The sequence below is a fragment of the Lucilia sericata genome, unplaced genomic scaffold (genome assembly GCF_015586225.1).
Source record: "Lucilia sericata isolate MDLA Ls3-8-SP2 unplaced genomic scaffold, ASM1558622v1 Contig000099F_arrow, whole genome shotgun sequence".
In the NCBI taxonomy this organism is placed as follows: Eukaryota; Metazoa; Arthropoda; class Insecta; order Diptera; family Calliphoridae; genus Lucilia; species Lucilia sericata.
Genome location: NW_023994131.1, coordinates 502,889 through 523,775, shown reverse-complemented (window position 1 = coordinate 523,775; position 20,887 = coordinate 502,889). Strand labels below are relative to the sequence as shown.

The following is a 20,887-nucleotide window of genomic DNA, read 5'->3' as shown; positions in this document are numbered from 1 at the left end:
TTTTCTATATATGACCATAGTAACATTTTTTAATGTTTTTTATTAAAAGGCATTCTGTAAGGATATAATCCCAAATATATATATATTTGATCAGATTCGTTCCTTTCCACATTTATATACATATTTTAATTGATCAAAAACGAGTTTTTGCGTCTGAAAACGAGTTTTGGCGTCTTTTCCACGTGCAGAAACACATATTTGTAAACAAAAATAACTCACCACACCAAAAAAAATGTTTATTTTGATAAAACATCTGTTTTATTTATCGTCGGGTTGTTTTCTTTATTTGCGTAAAATTCGACTTTTAGAGTTTTCGATTTTTATTATTTTATAAATAGTTGACTTTTCGACTTTTTCCGACTTTTCGACTATTTTCGACTTTTTTCGATTATTTTTTTACTTTTTTCGAGTTTTTCCGACTATTTTAGAGTTTTTGACTTTTTTCCACTATTTTAAAATATTCGTCTATTTTTTACTTTTTCTACTTTTTCCGACTTTTTCGACTTTTATTTACAAAGAAGACTATTCGACTTTTTTCATAGACCAAAGTCGAGTTATCAACTTTTTTGGAACAAAATAGTCGACTTCGACTTTTGTCGACAAAATGTCGATTGTTCGAAAGTTGATTTATAGAACCCTAGTGTACTCCTAGAACACTGACCAATAAAAATTTTATGTATTAAAATACATATATTTTTTAGCACAAAATAAAGTTGACTTGTACTTTGTTTTTGTTTCATTTGTTTATATTTTTACAGAAACTCACCACACAACAAACGAAAACAGCTGTTAGGGTTTGCTGTTTTATCAAAAGGTTGTTTTGTTAACGGTATACACTTTTCATAAAACACAAAATTTAAAAAGTCAACTTTTCATAAAACGTAATAGTTGAAAAATCGAAGTTTCAAAATACAAAAAGTCGATTTTTTTTCAACTAATTATGACACTGTTAAGACTGGGTTCTATCAAAGCACATTAATAAGGTGACTACAGTACCTTTTGTGCAACAAAAACCTAGAACAACCATAGGCAACATTTTTTTACAGCTACGAATATGTCAAAAAAGTCTGTTGTTGTTGTTAAAGGCTAACAAGCTCTAAAAATTTTCGTTGTTTTTGGTACTTTTACGTTAAAAATAAATAATCAGCTGCGCTCATGTCGTCACTGTATTAATACACTTTGGGTTCTATTTAAAATATAATGCATCGTTTGTTTCATACAATGATAGAAGATATATTTTTTTAAATTATATATTTGTCTATTTTATATACATGTTTATTTATTTTAATGGATTACGAGTTTAAAAATATTTTAATTAATTATGTGTAGTGTTCCACCAAAGTTTTTCCAAGTTTGTCGCCTTTGTCTAATGTTAATTGAGGAACATGATATATCAACACATCGAATTTATAGTACAACTAGTGTACCAAATGATTCTGTTAATGAATGTAAATGCAACAAAAATCTAGACAATGTTAAATGCTGCAATATAGTTCAGAAATGTAGCAGTTGTGATAAATACGGAAAAAATCAAAATTTGGATGGCTCGATACCAACCATTCATTCGTCGCTACCGCGAGTGCCTTTATCACTTAACCCTTTGAAAACTTGTTCTTACAATATAAAATGCGATGAAGAATACTCAGATAATAAATTAGATATTTGTAAGAAAAATATACATGTAATTAATCAATCTTCTGGCATTACTGGTGAGTGTAAGGAGTCCATGAAAACTTATTTCACTTTATCACGAATAATAATAACACCTCTAAACAATTGTTTTTAGATGATTCATCGGCGAACATTGCTTTACAAATATATAAGTGCCTGTCATTAGAAGTAAGTATTGTTCATAGTTTCTAAATTCAATAAGTTACATATTTTACCTCAATGTTAGGCAAAAGAAATAGCCATAGCCATGACTATGTAATGTACATGTAAAGAGATAACCTGTTCAGCTCGTTCCACATCAATTGAATATTCGCTCCGGAACTTCCCGTTTCTTATTCCGGCCAATGATTGTCAACTCAGCGGCGGCAGTAAGAACCATAAAAATTCTTTTACAATATGTTCAATAGCGTCATAATATTTTTGAAATTTTCAACTCGGACCTACATATTACACATAGAGTAAAATAAAATACTACGTCGGAAAAGTAAATCGCTTTTTCCTGAGCGTTTAAAAAATTTCAAATGCTTTCAAATCTGAAACCCACGAAATTTACACGGTAAAAAGGAAGGATAGGAACTGCTCTCTACCAATTTTATTGCCCAAACGTGTACACTGCCGAACTAAATTATTGGCACTTTAAAGTTTAAAATTTTTTTATTGGTCATATTGAAGAAATTTTTAAAATAAATTATTGGTACAGTAAGCACATTAAACTTCACGATGGATTTAATGACATTCTGACACAGATTTTCAATAAACAGAAATATTTACTAATATAGAGATAGGTTCTCCACAAAATTCACTTTGTTGCTTTACAAAATGTTTATCATATTTGTTATTAAACAATGGAGATTCAAAAAAGTACCCAATTTTCCTGAACAAAATTATTGGCACACTTACCAACTATCTTAAAATTTTATGGTCCTAAAATTTTATTGGTGAAATCGCCATTATTTCTACTCCCTAAAATGATCAGTTATCACGTGTCAAAGTGAAATGGTCAGTGTTCCTAAAATTTTCATAGAATTAACTTATTAAAAAAAAAAACAAGTAAGAAAGTATCGTCGGGCGTGGCCTACCATATGATACGCTACACCAGTTATGAATATTAAATGTGATTTATTTTCAAAATAAAGCATTTATCTTGAATATTACCTTGATTCCGTGTCTTGAATATTACCTTGATGCCGTGCCTATTGGATGGTTAAAATCGGTGCATTTTTTCACCTAGCCCCCATACAAAAGAACCCCCGAAAAGGGGGGATGTAGACACATTTAGATAAACGACAAAATATTAAAACAGGTCTAACCAAAAATTGGTGAATTTTATACTAAAATTCCTGCAATAACAAAATGGATTCGCAATTAAATACAAAAAATTTCGCAAATAACCAATATCGAATAGTTTTTAATGAAATGTGCCAACAATTTCAACCTAATTAGGACATTTTTCCATATTTTTTAAATAAATAGTAATAATGTACATTCCGAAATGCAACAAAGTGAATTCTATGAAAAACTAGTCTCTCTATCCAGTCAAAATATTTCTTTAATAAAATTCTCTTCAATATGACCAATAAAACGATCATAAGTTTAAAGTGCTTTCTGTGTCAATAATTTAGTTTGTCAGTGTATGTAAATAGTTTTATTGGATAGAGAGAATAGTTTAATACAAAATGCACTTTGTTGCATTTTAGAATTCACATTATAATACTATATATTTAAAAATAAGGAAAAAAGGTACAATTAGGTTAAACAAAATTATTGGCCCATTTCATTAAAATTTATTCATGTCTGTTCTGTAAATCGTTTGGTTTCAAAATCGACAAGTTTTTAAAACCGAATTTGGTGTTCTGTAAGTCGAATTTTTATTTCAACGTAAAATTCAGAAATATAATCATATTTTAATGAAAAGGAGTTTAAAATGCCCATAACATTTATATTAAGTTACAATTATATTAAAAAACGTAAAAAATAATTATTTAATTTATTTGAATAAAATTAAAATCGATTTATTTTCGACTAGATATGTGTACTCGGTTCATATTTTAATGAAAAGGAGTTTAAAATGCCCATAACATTTATATTAAGTTACAATTATATTAAAAAACGTAAAAAATAATTATTTAATTTATTTGAATAAAATTAAAATCGATTTATTTTCGACTAGATATGTGTACTCGGTTTTAAAAAGAGAAAAATTATGGGAATTCGTTTTTAAACGAGAAATTTACTCGGATTCGGTTTACTGAACAGACGGGATTGGTTATTGGTGAATTTTTTGTATTTAATAGCGAATCCATTTTGTTTTATAACTTATTTTAGTCATTTTGGTAAAAAATTCACCAATTTCGGTTATCCCTGTTCCAATATTTTGCTTTTTTCTACATGTGTATTAGAATGACCGCAAAAAGTCGATGTTGGCATCTTCTTTGTCTTAACCCCACAAAATGATTCCCCTTTTCAGATATTGATTAATATTTTATATATTAAGATTATTGATTTCTTCGAACTGTGATATTAATATTATTAATTGAATATTCTTCAGGCTCGAGATCGAGTCCCACTTGGGGATAAGTTATTTTCCAAATTGTAATGATATTTTTAATTATAAGAATACTGAAAATTTAATTTTTCGGACACAACAGCAGAATGGAATGCATCTTCTTGTGCCATATGCTATGGAATATGGTAATTGTAACCAAGTCCTTATTCCAATTTCATTCTACTTTATTGAGTTAGATCGAAGTTTACGAGCTATTTCAGTGTTGTAATATTTTAGTTCGATTAATAGACATTAACACGTGCCCCTCGTCGCTCAAGTTTGAAAAAATCCACATTTTTGGCCAAAAAGCTAACATATGAAGCTATAATTCCAGAACGGTAAACAATAGAAACACGCTTAGTAATTCAAAACAAAGCTAATATTGTACTTCAAAATTTATATTATATACATACATAATTCTTGTTACTTTAAGTCAAACAGAATTACAACAGATTTTGTCTCCAAAAACGTGACCTGGTCGCGGTAGAGCATACTTCGTATATTTTGATATTATGCGATAAATGTTGCTATTAGGTAAATATTTTACATATTATTTTTAAAGAATCATAATATACATATTTTTTGTTTTAGATTTTAAGAAATCAACTTTATACATTAAATATTTCTTTCGTGTAATATTTTGAAAATGAAAGTGATGACGAATTTTTATTCACAAGACTTAAAAGAATACGTCCATAAAATTTTGTGGTCAACAGTAGTTCCATGTTGGAGAAATAAACACTCAAATTTAAAATATCTCAAAAATGTGATTGAAACCAAGTAGTTTTTTTTACAACTTTTTGATATCATGAGGGCGGCTTACAACTTAGAAAGTCAATTTTGCTAATGTAAGCTGTATACACTTATTGAATGACTATAGTCCATATTAAAGTGTTGTGCCATTTATAAGTTAGAAACCAAATTTATACAATTTTACAAAATTTGCAGTTTTTTGGATATAATATTTGCGGCTCTTTGGTTATGCAAAATGTATAAATAGAAAAAAGTAGACATTGTAATTACGCGTCGTTTGATGTATATCTCCCAAATGTGCTCTAGAAGGTATCACTGCGGGAGAAGCTTAAATATTGAAAAAACAAACGTGAAAGTTTTGGAAAAAGGGCTTTTTTCGCGAAGTACACTAACAGTGTAACTTCAATATACCCAAAATATCGCGAGATCGAAATACTTTTAAATTTTACATGTTGAAATCATAAAGCCGCAATAAAATATTAGCATGCAAAGATTTTAGTGCGAATACAAAAAATTGCAAATTGTTCATTTTTTACTTTAGCGAATTTCCGCATTATAAACAAATTTTAAATTCTGAATTTTATCAGTAGTCAATCTTTATATGGAAAGAATTAGTTTGCATCAAAAAAATTGAATCAAGGCCTTTCGTGGACTGAATACGCGGGGTTTCTTTCACAACATAAATCGATGAAGCACACCTAAGCCGCTAATATACGTCAAATGGTAGCTGACAATGATGCTTATATGAAAATCAATAAGCCGGTTGAAAAAATGCACGTTTTTGCATTTTGCATATTTATTCAAGTAATACAAAGCCTTCAAGGCCAAATTACATATTACTTAGCAATAAAAACTTAAGCTTAAAGAAACTTAAATTATTATAAATTAAATTAAATTATTATATATAATTTCTTTACAAAATTTAAATTAACAGGACTGGTTTTCATTTTAACGGTTTTTTGGATTAATAATTCATTTAAATTTAGAAATGAAAAAAGCAGCAGATAGGCTAACTACAGACTGTCGAGAGTTTTAACGTGAGCACCTGCCGTGTCGGCCTTATCTCACGGTGGTCTTTTTCATCCACAGGATAGACTTGAGAACGGTCTACCATCGCCCCTTTTTCTTCAATGAAGAACTCAGGTGGCAATTTTTGCACATTGGCTATGACCGGTCCATGCGCAAGTACTTTGCTGGAGTACTCGAGCTATCTAATCTCTTGCCAAAGTAGTCACGTTGGGGAAATACAGGTGTCATGAGCAAGCTCAATCTACCCCGACATAATGTCGCCCAACCACACTACTATGGCTCTGTTGATTCGGCAACAGCACCTAGAGACTAGGGTGATCGACTCGATTTTTCAACCGGTTTTAAAACCGGTTTTTTCTGCTTTACCAGTGTCGGTTTTTTCTTAATGTTGATTTTTCGAATATCGAATAACCCGGTTTTTTCACTTTTTAAAAACCGGTTTCGAATACTTTTATTTGCTTTGTATTCAAAGATTATTTAAATGAAATTTTTAAGTAAATAATAATACAGCCCGTCTAAATTTTAAAAATATTCGAGTCGAGGAACTAGCGTATATTTTTCTACAGCTCCTTTGGTTAAACTTTTTTGATTTTCCTAATTAATTAAAAAAAATTATTTGTAAAATCGATAACTGTGTGATAAAATTTTATCAATCTTAACATTATATTCCACTTACAATAATTAATTTACGGCTGAAATTTTATGGAAGTGTTGGAATGCCTATGCAAATTCCCTAAACATGGCTTTTAAAATAAGCTAGGATTACATAGTACCTTATGTTTAACAGAAGTGTCCCACTTTTTTCCTAATTTTTTATATTAAAGAAATAATGTAAATCAGACGACTAGATTTAAAGTTATAATCTTTTAAACTGTTAAAAATCATTTCGGGCCATGTTTTATTAATCAAATTAAAACATAAACATTAAGTTTTTCAATTTAAAATATATTTTTTTTTATTTATAATGAAAAACCGGTTAACCGGTTTTTTCTGAATTTGAAAAATATCAACCGGTTTTTTTTAAATGTCAACTATTCGAAAACCGGTTTTTGGAAAATGTCGAATAATCGATCACCCTACTAGAGACGTAACCGGTGAACCGAAGCACGATCCATCAATAAGCCGTAGACATTGTTCTTACTCACAGTGACACGCTGTGGTAATTCTGATATGAACGGAGTATACTCTGAACATATCTGGACAAGGAAGGAAAATTAATCGGTATCACTTGTATATGATACCTTTCATCCATCATCATTCAACCCAGCACACTTCTCATTTATCCGACACATTCATAAGAGAAAAACATACGACACACTCATTTAGATATACGGGTGGACGAGGCCCGCATACCTCTACATTCATTCCGTATCATATACAATTGACTCCAACCCATTTCCAACGCTTAGTCCCACAGTCACTCCTCTGTGGGGTATCTGTTGTTTTCGGCAACAGCACCGGACTTATCCCGAAATATTGACTATTATCATGCATCAGTCTTTTAACCGCAACTTACTCTTCCCGCGAATTTGGGTTTAAACCACAGCCACTACGTGGATCCCGAAGGAACCTCAACCAACTGACCAGCCAGGACATAGTCCTGCGGGCAACTGGCCACCCGTAGTACCAGATTATGCGGTGCTCTGGTCTGACCTCTAGCAATCTATGCAAGGACTAAGCCAGGCAGTAGACTGTAACCAATTTTTCAGCCCCGGTCAGACTGGAGGTATTGGCCACCTCTTTATACCCCGGGATTGCAATAACACCAAGGCGGAGGTCTCGCCAAGGTAACATGCCCCCGGGGGGAAGGCTAACTACAATAGAAATTTCATCAAAATTTCTCTTTAGCCGAAAACTCGATGTTTCTTGAGTTATAAGATAATTCGACGAAGCACACCTAAACCGCTAATTAAAATTGGTAACACTTAACATTAATCGGTAGCTGACAATGATGCTTATACCAAAATCGATAAGCCGTTAGAAAAAAGTACGATTTTATATTAAATGCATTGAAAAAAGTTCGGTCATGTGTATGAAATTTATTTCCAAACTTTATATAGATTTTCATTTTAGCGGTTTTTATATTATTTACTCATTTAAATTCATAAATGGAAGCAGAAGATAATTATAATCAAGGAGTTATTGGCTAACCACAAAAATATTTGCATCAAAGTTTCTGGTGTGCAGAAAACGCAGTGTTTTTCTTTGTTTAAGTACAAATCGATTATTTGCGGTATTTTTCCTCTAAGTGTAAATCCTAATGATTTACTACTTTAGTTTACATCTTTGATGGAAAACTATTACTAATTCAACGAGTAAACCGCTAACTGTATTTAAACTTTGTTAGCCTCCATACTTAGAAATAAGTAGTTGTTTATCTCGTCATATAGAAGCCTTAAAGAGCACTTCTTGTTGTGCATACATGCTTAAGGTAATATATAAATAAAGGAAGACAAATCTTCTACTTTTATAACACTAATAATTCTTTGTGTTTTATTCTTTTTTGTGCATTTACACTGAACCATATCGGATTGACGCCGAAACATTGGTCGCTTCGAACCGGATTAATTAAATTGTTGCTTCGAATCGAGGACACATCTTGATCTTAATCAAGCGGATAAAACACGAAGAAGTTCATCCTCCAGCATATGAAAGGAAGACCCCTTGCCAAGGAATTTTAAGTGCCCTTTTGTTTGGAGAGTTTTTAAGATTGCTTTTTTTTAAAGGTTAGTAAATTGATATAAAAGTGATTGTGTCAAAAGGAAAAGTATATAAACATACATAAATACATAGTATGTACATTAGAGTGCTCCAAGCTTGTATGAAGGAAAAAAAATTTTATCCGACAGGCCGTCCCCCCCTCTGGAATTGTTCTATGGGTTGTAAAACTATGTCATGCAAAAAATTAGGCTGATAGGATAACGTTAACAGGTGCCGCAACGGCTCAGAAGTTTCCAAGTGCATTTACAAGGGGAAAAAATCGATTTTTTTCAGTTTTTGCTCAAATTTTGCAACTTAATAATAAACTTTGCACTTTATTGTAAAGGAATCGTAATGTGCACAGAATAAGCATTTCAGAAAGATATAAAACACAAAAATTGGTTGAAAATTTTTAAAGTTATTGCAAATTCCCCAGGCCATTAACGTGTCTCACAGCACATGAATTCGAAATGTGACAAAAAAATTAAAATTTTTTAGGACATATTGTAAAAAAACCATTTTGTTACTTAGAATATACTAAAAATTACTTGAATACTAGCTTTTGTCCTTATACGATAACGCAAACTTGTTCTCAGCTATGGTCAAAAAAGTTTGATTTTTTCAACGGCCGTTTCAAATCTCCAATTTCAGTTTTTTTGAAACTTTGTTAAACAAATTTTAAAATTTTTAGAAGATCTCATGGGAATTTATGGACAATAGATAAGGGAATAAAACGGTAAAAAATTAGATCAATAATTCTTACAGTTTAGCTGTACCTGCGATTTGAACTCGGCGGATTTCGGGAAAATCGCATTTTTTTGTAATATATTAGAGAATACGTATTAATTTTTTACTGTTGTACATTTTAAACAAAGTATTTTCAGAGTATTATAGACCAGATAATATAAAATATATATTCCAAGTTTTATTCAAATCGGACATTCTTAACCCATAAAACGTGGAGTTCAAAGGTTAAATTTTGCTATATTTGGGATTTCTCAGTGCACCATATTAAAATATTATTTATTTGTTGGCCATATTTACCAAAAATTACTGGAATTTATCGTATAAAGTCCGATATTTAAAAAAAAGGTAAATTAACACTTTAAGGCACTTGGGAACAATTTAACACCAAAGTTCAAAAATTTGAAAAAGCACTATCCATTTGAATAAAGCTCTATATAATTAGAGAAATAGCAGAAATATAACAAAAACGTATATATTAAGTATAAAAAATTATACTTTAACCCTTTTCGACTATGGAGTAAACTATAGGTGTACATTTTTAAAAGAAAAATTTTGTTTTTAAAACTGATAATTTATGTAGTCCATTTTTTCGGACCATTTTCGACATAATATGTCTAAAAATACAAACTTTATAGGTTCAAAAAGGGTTAATTCATAAGTTTTTATACCTAATATATATTTTTTTGTTTTATTTATGTTATTCCTCTAATTATATAGAGCATTATTCAAATGGATAGTGTTTTTACGATTTTTTGATCTTCGGGGTTAAATTTTTCCCATGTGTTTTAAAGGGTTAATTTTACTTTTTTTCGCTGCTATTTTAAACATAAGACTTTATACTAAAAATTCAAGTCATCTTTATTAAATATGACCGACAAATACATAATATTTCGATATGGTACACTGAGAATTCCCAAATATAGCAAAATTTGACCTTTGAACTCCACATTTTATGGGTTAAGAATGTCCGAATTGAATAAAACTTGGAATATATATTTTATATTATCTGGTCTATAATACTCTGAAAATACTTTGTTTAAAATGTACAACAGTAAAAAATTAATACGTATTCTCTAATATATTACAAAAAAATGCGATTTTCCCGAAATCCGCCGAGTTCAAATCGCAGGTACAGCTAAACTGTAAGAATTATTAATCTAATTTTTTTACCGTTTTATTCCCTTATCTATTGTCCATAAATCCCCATGAGATCTTCTAAAAATTTTAAAATTTGTTTAACAAAGTTTCAAAAAAACTGAAATTGGAGATTTTAAACGGCCGTTGAAAAATTCAAACTTTTTTAACCATAGCTGAGAACAAGTTTGCGTTATCGTATAAAGACAAAAGCTAACATTCTAGTTATTATAGATATATTTTAAGTAACAAAATGTTTTTTTACAATATTTCCTAAAAAATGTTAATTTTTTTGTCACATTTCGAATTCATGTGCTGTGAGACACGTTAATGGTCTGGGGAATTTGCAATAACTCTGAAAGTTTTCAACCAATATTTATGTTTTATATCTTTCCGAAAAGCTTATTATGTGTACATTGCGATTCCATCACAATACATTGTAAAGTTTATTATTAAGTGGCAAAATTTTAGCAAAAACTGAAAAAAATCGATTTTTTCCCCTTGTAAATGCACTTGGAAACTTTAGTGCCGTTGCGGCACCTGTTAACGTTATCCTATCAGCCTAATTTTTTGTATGACATAGTTTTACAACCCATAGAACAATTCTAGAGGGGGGTCGGGCAAAATTCGCAACTTCGTTTTTTTGGAGCACTCTAATGTACATATATACGTGTGTGTGTTTTATAAAGAAAAAAGCAAAGAAAACAACAAGTGTCTATTGTCAAAAAAGGGAATTAATAATTTATAATAATTTATTGTGAATTAATTTTAATCCCTATTTAATACATCCTTGCGCGATTATATTTTATACAGTACCTGTTGACAGATAGTGATCGGTACTTTTATAATCAAGGCTGCGTTTGTTTACATTGGACAACAGCCATAATTGATAATTAAAAATTGCATTTGTTTTTCGGCAAATTAATAAAAAATTAACTTTTCACTATTTAAAGAAAATTATTTTGGTGTTAATTTTTGAGTGAAATAAATAGTGATTAAAATAATTAGTGTATGCATTTAATGCAAGTGTTTGTACACCTAATTCAATATTAGTAATTGTGTTGCGAAAGTAAAATTCTTCTTCTTCCTTCTTTTACTAATTTATTGTAAGTTACCCTACGGTCGGTCAATTTGACTTTAAATAGTTTGTTGGGAAAGTTATAATACAAATTATATTTTTTGTGATTTTTGAACGCTGCTTTCTATTTTTATAGTATTTTACCTAAATTAATCCAATCTTAAAATTGTGAAAAATGCCTTTGACAGCCCTCGAACGTTTCACTCGTGCTTCAGACGCCGTTATAAAATTTCCCCTCATCTAAACAATGATTCAAAATTTGATAACGTTAGTCATAATCTACCTCTTCCGCCATGTGATACGGACATCTTCAACGGCGATTATCTCTCATGGCCTACATTTAGGGATCTTTTTACTGCCTTATATATTAATAACAGTCGGCTTAGTAATATCGAGCGAATATGTTATTTAGTAAAAAGAACAGATAACGAAGCGAGAGAAATTGTGTCTAAATGTCCGTTGACTAATGCTGGGTTTGATATAGCGTGGAAAAGTTTGAAAAATACGTACGAAAATCCTCGAATGCTAGTTAATAATCAACTAAAATGCTTGTTTGGATTGGAGACAATAACAGAAGAGAATAGTTCCTCATTGAAAAGGTTACAGCGCGGAATCAATGGATTTTTAACCGCTATGTCGATATATGAGATTCCCACTCAAAATTGGGATCCAATTATCGTTTTTATTTGCATACAAAGACTGCCCTCTCAGACAGTGACACTATGGGAACAAAGTATTAAGGACAAAACTGCCTTATCTTTATGGAAAGATTTGGACATGTTTTTGACCGAAAGAATCCAAACGTTAGATACGCGATCTTATGAGTTCCAACACTGATAAGAAAGGCATTGAACGCAAGGAAAAGACACATGTTTCGAATACAGGTCCTACGAATGCTTGTGTTTTATGTAGAAAACCGGGTCATTTACTTCGTTTTTGCCGTCAGTTTGATAGAATGTCTATTACTGAGAGAGTTAGAACGGTTAAAAAATTTCATTGCTGCATAAATTGTCTAGCTAACTCACATGAAGTTAATGATTGTTTAAGTAAACATCGTTGTTCTATTTGTAATAAGCGGCACCATACTTCACTACATCGGGATTCTTCAGCTTCGCAAAACTGTATAAATGCACTTCCTGAGTCATTAGATGACAACTCTTCTTTGGTTTTACGACCATACAATCACACTCCTAATGACCAACGACCTACTAACACGTCAACTGCATTGGTAGAAAGACCGACTACGTCAGGCACTATAGTTGAACGAGAAGTGTTTCATACTAGTCAAAATTATTCTACTCCTTTGGGTACACTGACTAGCAATGTACCTCCTACTTCATTAGATGACAATTCTAGTGTGGTTCTACGACCCACTAATCCAACTCCTAATGACCATCTGCCCACTTTGTCAGGTACAACAGCTGGAAGACCTACTACGACAGGCACCATGACTGAACGACAAGTATTCCATACTCGTAGGAATCATTCTGTTCTTTTGGGTTCAGCAACAGTCGACTTGATACACAATGGCTGTAGGTATCAAGTTAGAGCATTAATTGACCCTGCTTCAGAATGCACTATCATTTCTGAAAAGTTGAGAAAAAGTTTAAAGCTTCCAACCATTTCCGAAACAGCGAAGTTTTCAGGCGTAAATGAGGAATTTTCGGCCATTTCGATGAAGACTTGTAATTTGGTGATAGGTTCTAGTACTGATTCATCATTTTTATTAAACACTTCGGCATCTGTTTTGCCAAACATTTCGGGAAATCTGCCTTCGGTTTCGGTTAATGCCGACAAATTGCCAAATCTTCATTTGGCAGATTCGAATCCCTTCGGGAGCAGACCCCAGCTTATTTTACCCGGAATTAGGAAAAAAGTACTAGGATCATTATTGGCTCAAAAAACCGTATTTGGTTGGATATTAACCGGTCCTGTAAATAGTATTAATTCATCTCCTACGAAGGAAAGATATAGGCCAACTAAAAATAGCTACATTCCAACATGGAATCGTAATGAACCCAAATGATGTAGGAACTAGTTAGTTTATCAATCTATAATAGAACCGCTACTAATTAAAATGTTTGTAAATCATTTTTTTTTTCATTTTGTCTACGACAGGACACTACGTGCAAACACTTATTGTAACCTTTTACGAGGTAATATTTAAATATAGATAATTCGAGATTTACGTCTATCCCAAACGCTGTATTAATAGAAACGTAAAAGATGGAAAGAAGAATTTTTAAGTAATTTTACTATTGATCGCTTTGTATGGCAGACTTGTTGTTTTTTCGAATTCCTAAATGATCACTGTATATCAATTTACTTTACTAACCTTTTCCTAAATTATTTTTAATTCAGCAAGAGTCCTTAGTGATTCAACCGGAGTCTCATCATGGCTCAACCGGAGTCTCATCATGGCTCAACCAGAGTCTCATCATGGCTCAAACGGGTCCATAATGACCCAAGTAGAAAAAACTGGAGTCTGATAATGGCTCATTTTAATTTGGAAAAAACAGTCCACGAGAGTCCTTAATGACTCGTCATTTATTTAGTTACAACACGTTAAGTGTTGCAAGGGGCCGGCAATGTTTAAGTACAAATCGATTTGCGGTATTTTTCCTCTAAGTGTAAATCCTAATGATTTACTACTTTAGTTTACATCTTTGATGGAAAACTATTACTAATTCAACGAGTAAACCGCTAACTGTATTTAAACTTTGTTAGCCTCCATACTTAGAAATAAGTAGTTGTTTATCTCGTCATATAGAAGCCTTAAAGAGCACTTCTTGTTGTGCATACATGCTTAAGGTAATATATAAATAAAGGAAGGCAAATCTTCTCCTTTTATAAAACTAATAATTCTTTGTGTTTTATTCTTTTTTGTGCATTTACACTGAACCATATCGGATTGACGCCGAAACATTCTTTTAAGAAAAACTTGTGAAGCACACCCTTCCCGCTAATTAAAATTAATAAAATTATATTCTTTTAGGTTGCTATTAATGAGATTTATAGCAAAATCTATAAGCCGTTTGAAAAAATACAACCATTTTGGATTTAATGCAATTAAAAAAAACGCATTCGAATATATGGATAAATAAATTAAAACCTCATAATTTTTAATCTACCACACATAAATGCATAATTTTTTTAGTTATTGATTGTAAATTAACGTATTAATTCATCATGTTAAATAGTCTGTAAAAATGTGTACTTAGTTTTATAACAAATATTTTTTGAAGGAGTTGAAAAAACTCTTAAAAAGCGAATTTATTCATGAATATTTAAAATATTTGGGTTAAATTAATTTGTATTTTGGGTCCTTTGTTGTGGGTTATATCCACGCTTATATTTTTGAGTTTCAGGCAAAAACGTAATTTTGGGAATTTTTTTAAACTGTTAACTTTAAACCGCTATAACTTTGCCGGCTTTTGCTAAAAATTATTCACGAGAAGATAATTGAACTTCTAAGATGTTAGACAATGTCCACACAAAATATCGTTGATGTGCTATTAAAAAAATTTTATAATTTTTTTGAACTTCAAAATCTAAATTAAAAAGAGAATTTCCCATATACATACACAGAAAAAATAATTCATATCTAGAATGAATTCTGTAATAAATTGTATGAATCGAACATGACTTTTTTTCCCAAAACCATTTTCATTGAGAATGATAAAAGTTCATAAAATGTATGAATTCGTACATGAAAGATTTTTGGTTTTTTACTCATTTTCTATGGTTTTCATCAAAAATTTCAATAAATATCCGTTACCTATTAATATCTTCCATTTCTTTAAGAAAATAATCACATATTTGCGAATTTTTATGATAAATATATAAAATTATTGGAAAACAAAATATGAAATAAAAACATCAGCAAATATAGCTAAACATCCATTATTCAGAAAATGTTGCAAGTTACGCGCATATTTCATTGTGTTCAATCTAAAAACAAGTAAGAAATTATAGTCGGGCGAGGCCGACCATATAATAATTGAATTATCTTCAAAATTGCGACCTGAAGTTTGATTACAAGGTTTACATGGACGGACAGACGGACGGGCATAGCTAAATCGACTCAGAAAATGATTCTAAGCCGATTGGTATACTTTAAGGTGGGTATAGGACCAATATTATTGTACGTTACAAACATCAGCACAAACCCAATATACCCTCCCCACTAAAGTGGTGTAGGGTATAATCATAAAGAAACAAAAAATTGTCCAAAGAAAATTTCAAACATTTTTTAACAAATAGAAAAATATAAAAAAAATTATTAATATTTTAAGTTAAGGCTTCTAGATTACGTTTAAAAATATAAAAATGAAAAAATTCATACAATTTAGGAACTTATTCTTAAATATTATTAACTTTAGTCAATGAAAGCTGTTCATAATATTTATGCTGAAACTTTTTTCTGTGTATTTAGTATTTCAAAAAGATGTAAAACACAAAAATTAGATGAAAAATTTAAAAGTTATTAAAAATTCCCCAAGCCATTAACGTGCCTCAGAGCACTTGATTAGGAAATGTGGAAAAAAATTTAACTTAGTTTGCAAAATATTCGAATAAAACTATTTTATTACTTAAAATATATCTATATTTACTCTAATATAAGTTTTTGTCCTGCTTTAGAGGTCAATTCTCATTGAAACATATTGAAATATTATTTATTTGTTGGCCATATTTACTAAAATTACAGGAATTTATAGTATATACAACAAAACAAAACAACAAAAAAATTAAAATTAAACCTTTAAAGCACTCGGGTCGCATATAACCCCAAAGTTATATAGAGCATTATTAAAATTGATTTACTTAACTTTGGGGTTATATTGCCCCCAAGTGCTTTAAAAGGTTAATTTTAATTTTTTTGTTGTTTGTCCTGTAATTTTAGTAAATATGGCCAGCAAATAAATAATATTTCGATATGTTTCAGTGAGAATTCCCAAATATCGCAAATTTGACTTTTGACCTCCAAAGTCTACGCCTTAGGATTTCCCGATTTATAAATAACTTCATGGACATATTTAATAATGTCTGAGACATAATATTCTGTAAATTTTTAAATTGTTTAAAATGTATAACAGTAAAGATTTAGTATATCGTCACCTGAAACGCAAAAGGCCCTAACTAACCAAAAATTCAAAATCGATTTTATTGTTGATTATAATGTATTGCATCAAAACAAATGTCCACACAAAAAATTGGACTCCTCCGACCAAAATTAGCGATTTTATTGACAAAAAACAAAAGGCCCTATCTACAAAAACATTTAAATATTAAAGGTAAAAAGTCCAATTTATCCATTTTTATATACGCCATTGTCAACTATCATAACAACTGATATGTTTCACTATTAAATAATTTGTTTATTTACTACCAATAAATCGCGTTGATAGAAACAAACTTTTCAATTTCAATAGTTTTTTGCTTCTCCTGTAAATTTTTAAAAATGTTAGACAGGGCCGTTTGCGTTTTAGGTGACGATATGTAAAATATTACAAAAAAATTAGTTTTCGCGAAATTCGCAGAATTCAAATCGTAGGTACAGCTTAACTATAAGAGGTATTGACCTAATTTTTTCACTGTTTTATTCCCTAATATATTGACCATAAATCCCCCGATGATATTTCAAAAAAATAAAAATTTGTTTAACAAAGATTTAAAAAAAACTGAAAATGGAGTTTTGAAACTGCCGTGTAAAAAATATTTTTTTTTTCATCATAGCTGATATCTCGATATCTTTTAAGGACAAAAACTTATATTCGGGTAAATACAGATATATTTTATGTAATAAAATAGTTTTATTAGAATATTTTGCAAAATACGTTAAACTTTTTTTCACATTTCCTAATCAAGTGCTCTGAGACACGTTAATGGCCTGGGGACTTTTTAATAACTTTTACATTTTTAACCAATTTTTGTTTTTACATCTTTTTGAAATACTAAATCTATGTATATTATGATTCTTTAACAATAATATGTTAAATATTCACCTAATAGCGAAGTATGCTCCTACCGCGACCAGGTCATGTCTTTGGAGACAAAATCTCTTGTAACTCTGTTTGACTTAAAGTAACAAGAATTATGTATATAATATACATTTTGAAGTACAATATTAGCTTTGTTTTGAGGTCCTAAGCGTGTTTATATTATTTACCGTTCTTTAGTTATAGCTTCATATGTTAGCTTTTTGGAGAAAAATTTGAATTTTTTCAAACTTTGAGCGACGAGCGACACGTGTTAACGTCTATTAATCGAGATCAAATCTTGGCTATCTCAATATCAGGAAAGGGGAATCATTTTGTGGGGTTAAGACGAACAAGATTCTGACATTTTTTTCTCTCCATATAAGATCCGGTCAGTCTAATTTTTAATTGCTGGCCGTTTTTTGCTTGGTAATCAAACTATACCAACCAAATGTTCTTCCGGGTTGATTGTGTCGAATGTATTACAAGATGAGAAACATTTTTTGAAAGCCTTTTACGCACAATATGAGACGCATAATTTCAGTTATTATCGCGGAAATAATCGACTGAAGCGGAAAAAATCTATAACGTTTTAAATATTTTAACAAGGTTTAGTTTTTCTAACTCAGTGTTGATCTTTTCTATACACGGAAAAAAATAATACATAACTAGAATGAATTTTGTAATAAATTGTATGAATCGAACATGACTTTTTTTCCCAAACCATTTTCATTCGGAATATTAAAAGTTCATAAAATGTATGAATTTGTACATGAATGATTTTTTTTTCCTTTTTTTTTTTAATTATTTTCTTTGATTTTCATTAAAAATTGCAATAAATATCCACATTGCAATAAATATCCAATGTTCCATTGTTTTAGAAAAATAAATGAAAAATAAACAAAAATATTGGAAAACAAAATATGAAATAAAAAACATCAGCAATATAGCTAAACATTCATTCTTCAGACAATCCTGCAAGTTACACGCATATTTCATTGTTTTCAATCTAAAAATCATAAAGAAATTAAAAAATTTCCAAAGAAAATTTCAAACATTTTTTAACAAATAGAAAGAACATTTTTAATTTTTTAAGTCAAGGCTTCTAGATTATGTTTTAAAAAATAAAAATGAAAAAATTCATACAATTTAGGAACTTATTCTTAAATATTATTAACTTTAGTCAATGAAAGCTGTTCATAATATTTATGCTCAAACTTTTTTCTGTGTATCGTTTGGCGGCATTCATAGCTATATTAAACATTTGTTCATCCAAGATCAGAAGTTCTCTGCTCCTCTTATGGTTTAGTTACCTCATTTTAGAAGATTATATCGTCACCTGGAACGCAAACGGTCCTAACTAACCAAAAATTGAAAATCGATTTTATTGGTGATTCTAAAGTATTGCATTAAAACAAATGTCCACACAAAAAAATGGACTCCTCCGACTATAATTATCGATTTTATTGACAGAAAACAAAAGGCCCTATCTACAAAAACATTTAAATATTAAAGGTAAAAAGTCCAATTTATCCATTTTTATATACGCCATTGTCAACTATCATAACAAATGATACTTCACTTTTAAACAATTTTTTTATTTACTACAAATAAATCGCGTTGATAGAAAAACAAACTTTTCAATTTAAATAGTTTTTTGCTTCTCCTGTAAAATTTAAAAAATGTTAGATAGGGCCGTTTGCGTTTTAGGTGACGATATGTAATATAAAAAGGAAGAAGTCTATATTCGCCTTTGCCGAATCTTCGGAAAATTGATTTCAACAGACAGTCAGACGGACATGGCTTAATCGACTCCACTATCTATAAGGATCCAGAATATATATACTTTATAGTGTCTGAAAATTATTATCCGTGATTCTATTAACCGGCAACATCAATTATCGGGGAAAGAAAATAAAATTTTTGCTTCGATTTAATTTACAAATTTTTAAAAAGCGAAATGGAAAGATGAACTTAAAAACTTATCAATGAACAAATTTACAACAGTTTTCTGACAAAATTATTTTCTCTTATATGTATTATTATTTACACAGCATAAATATTATGAACTGCTTTCATTGACAAAAGTTAATAATATTTAAGAATAAGTTCCTAAATGGTATAAATTGTTTAATATTTATTTTTCAAACATAATCTAGAAGAATTGACTCATGATACAACCAGTAAAAGGTAGAATCAGTAGGGAGAGTTATTAATTTACTGCCTTGTTATGTCAAATATAGAAGAACTAAAAAGAGAAAAACTTCAAGATATCCAAATGAAAAACCACGAAATATACCATGAAATGTTTCTTGAACGGCACACCCAAGCAGTATTCCACACTTTTATGTCCCTCTTTTCTTTTATATTTTTTAATTTTCTTTTTTTGTGACAATTCAAGGCATGTAAAATTGAGAACGTACTTTTCTACTGATTCTACCTTGTAATTGTTATATTATGGCCTTGACCATGGTAAACATATCAAGGTAGTGTCATTCTCTCTTTTTTTTCGCCATATTAACATTCTGACGTTTGCTGGTATTTTATAAAATCGGGCTACCATACTCATTCCAAAAATACTACATATTTTGTTTATTGAAAAGTCAAATACCTATAAAATAATTTCTCACAGAATTTTTTGAAAATATAAAAAATAAAATCAAAGGAATTAAATAATATTAAAAAAATAATAAAAAAATAAAAATAAAAAAAGAAAGCGCCAAATGTAAATGGGGCCACCAAAATGATTTAAAGCTACAAGAGACTAACTAGTGCTTAATGTAATTACCAGTTTTAAGGGCCAGCTACCAACATGTTAACACATCGACCGAAGCCGCTAAGCTGCATCACTTAAATATATATTTTATATTTTAGCCCGTAATGACAGTACACTGGCCTGCGGGCAACTGTTTCCAGTGGTATCAGAATTCTGAAGAATTTAAGTTTTAGGTCAAGTGAAATTTGTTGCACTTCAGGAGCCCCTTATAACCAAAATATGTACATAATTATCTGTGTATGTAATACCCTGCAAAAGTATTAGAATACATGATCCATTTGGAGTACATGATCCTTTTAGTGGTTTTTTTTATAACAACATGGTCCACAGACATACGGACATGTCTGTATTAGAATCTTGTAAAGATACATATGGCCAATATCGTGTCAAGTGACACAACGCAAAAAATCCATTTGGATGAAATTTGCACCAAGGTTAGTACTTTCGGATAGTAAGCCAGACACAAATTTTCAGCT

At 30.2% G+C, this 20,887-nt stretch overlaps 1 protein-coding gene across 2 annotated transcripts in view; it reads left to right on the top strand.

Annotated features, from left to right (window-relative positions):
• The first annotated feature begins 926 nt into the window (after positions 1 to 926).
• LOC119599982 overlaps positions 927 to 20,887 on the top strand; it is a 345,586-nt gene continuing 325,625 nt past the window's right edge. Inside the window, exons 1-2 of one of the 2 annotated variants that reach the window (XM_037949966.1) lie at positions 927 to 1,709; positions 1,787 to 1,839. In XM_037949966.1, coding sequence (XP_037805894.1) covers positions 1,322 to 1,709; positions 1,787 to 1,839 — 441 coding nt within the window. In that variant the 5' untranslated portion in view covers positions 927 to 1,321. The remainder of the gene's footprint in view (positions 1,710 to 1,786; positions 1,840 to 20,887) is intronic. The other variant, XM_037949965.1, reaches the window with a different exon arrangement.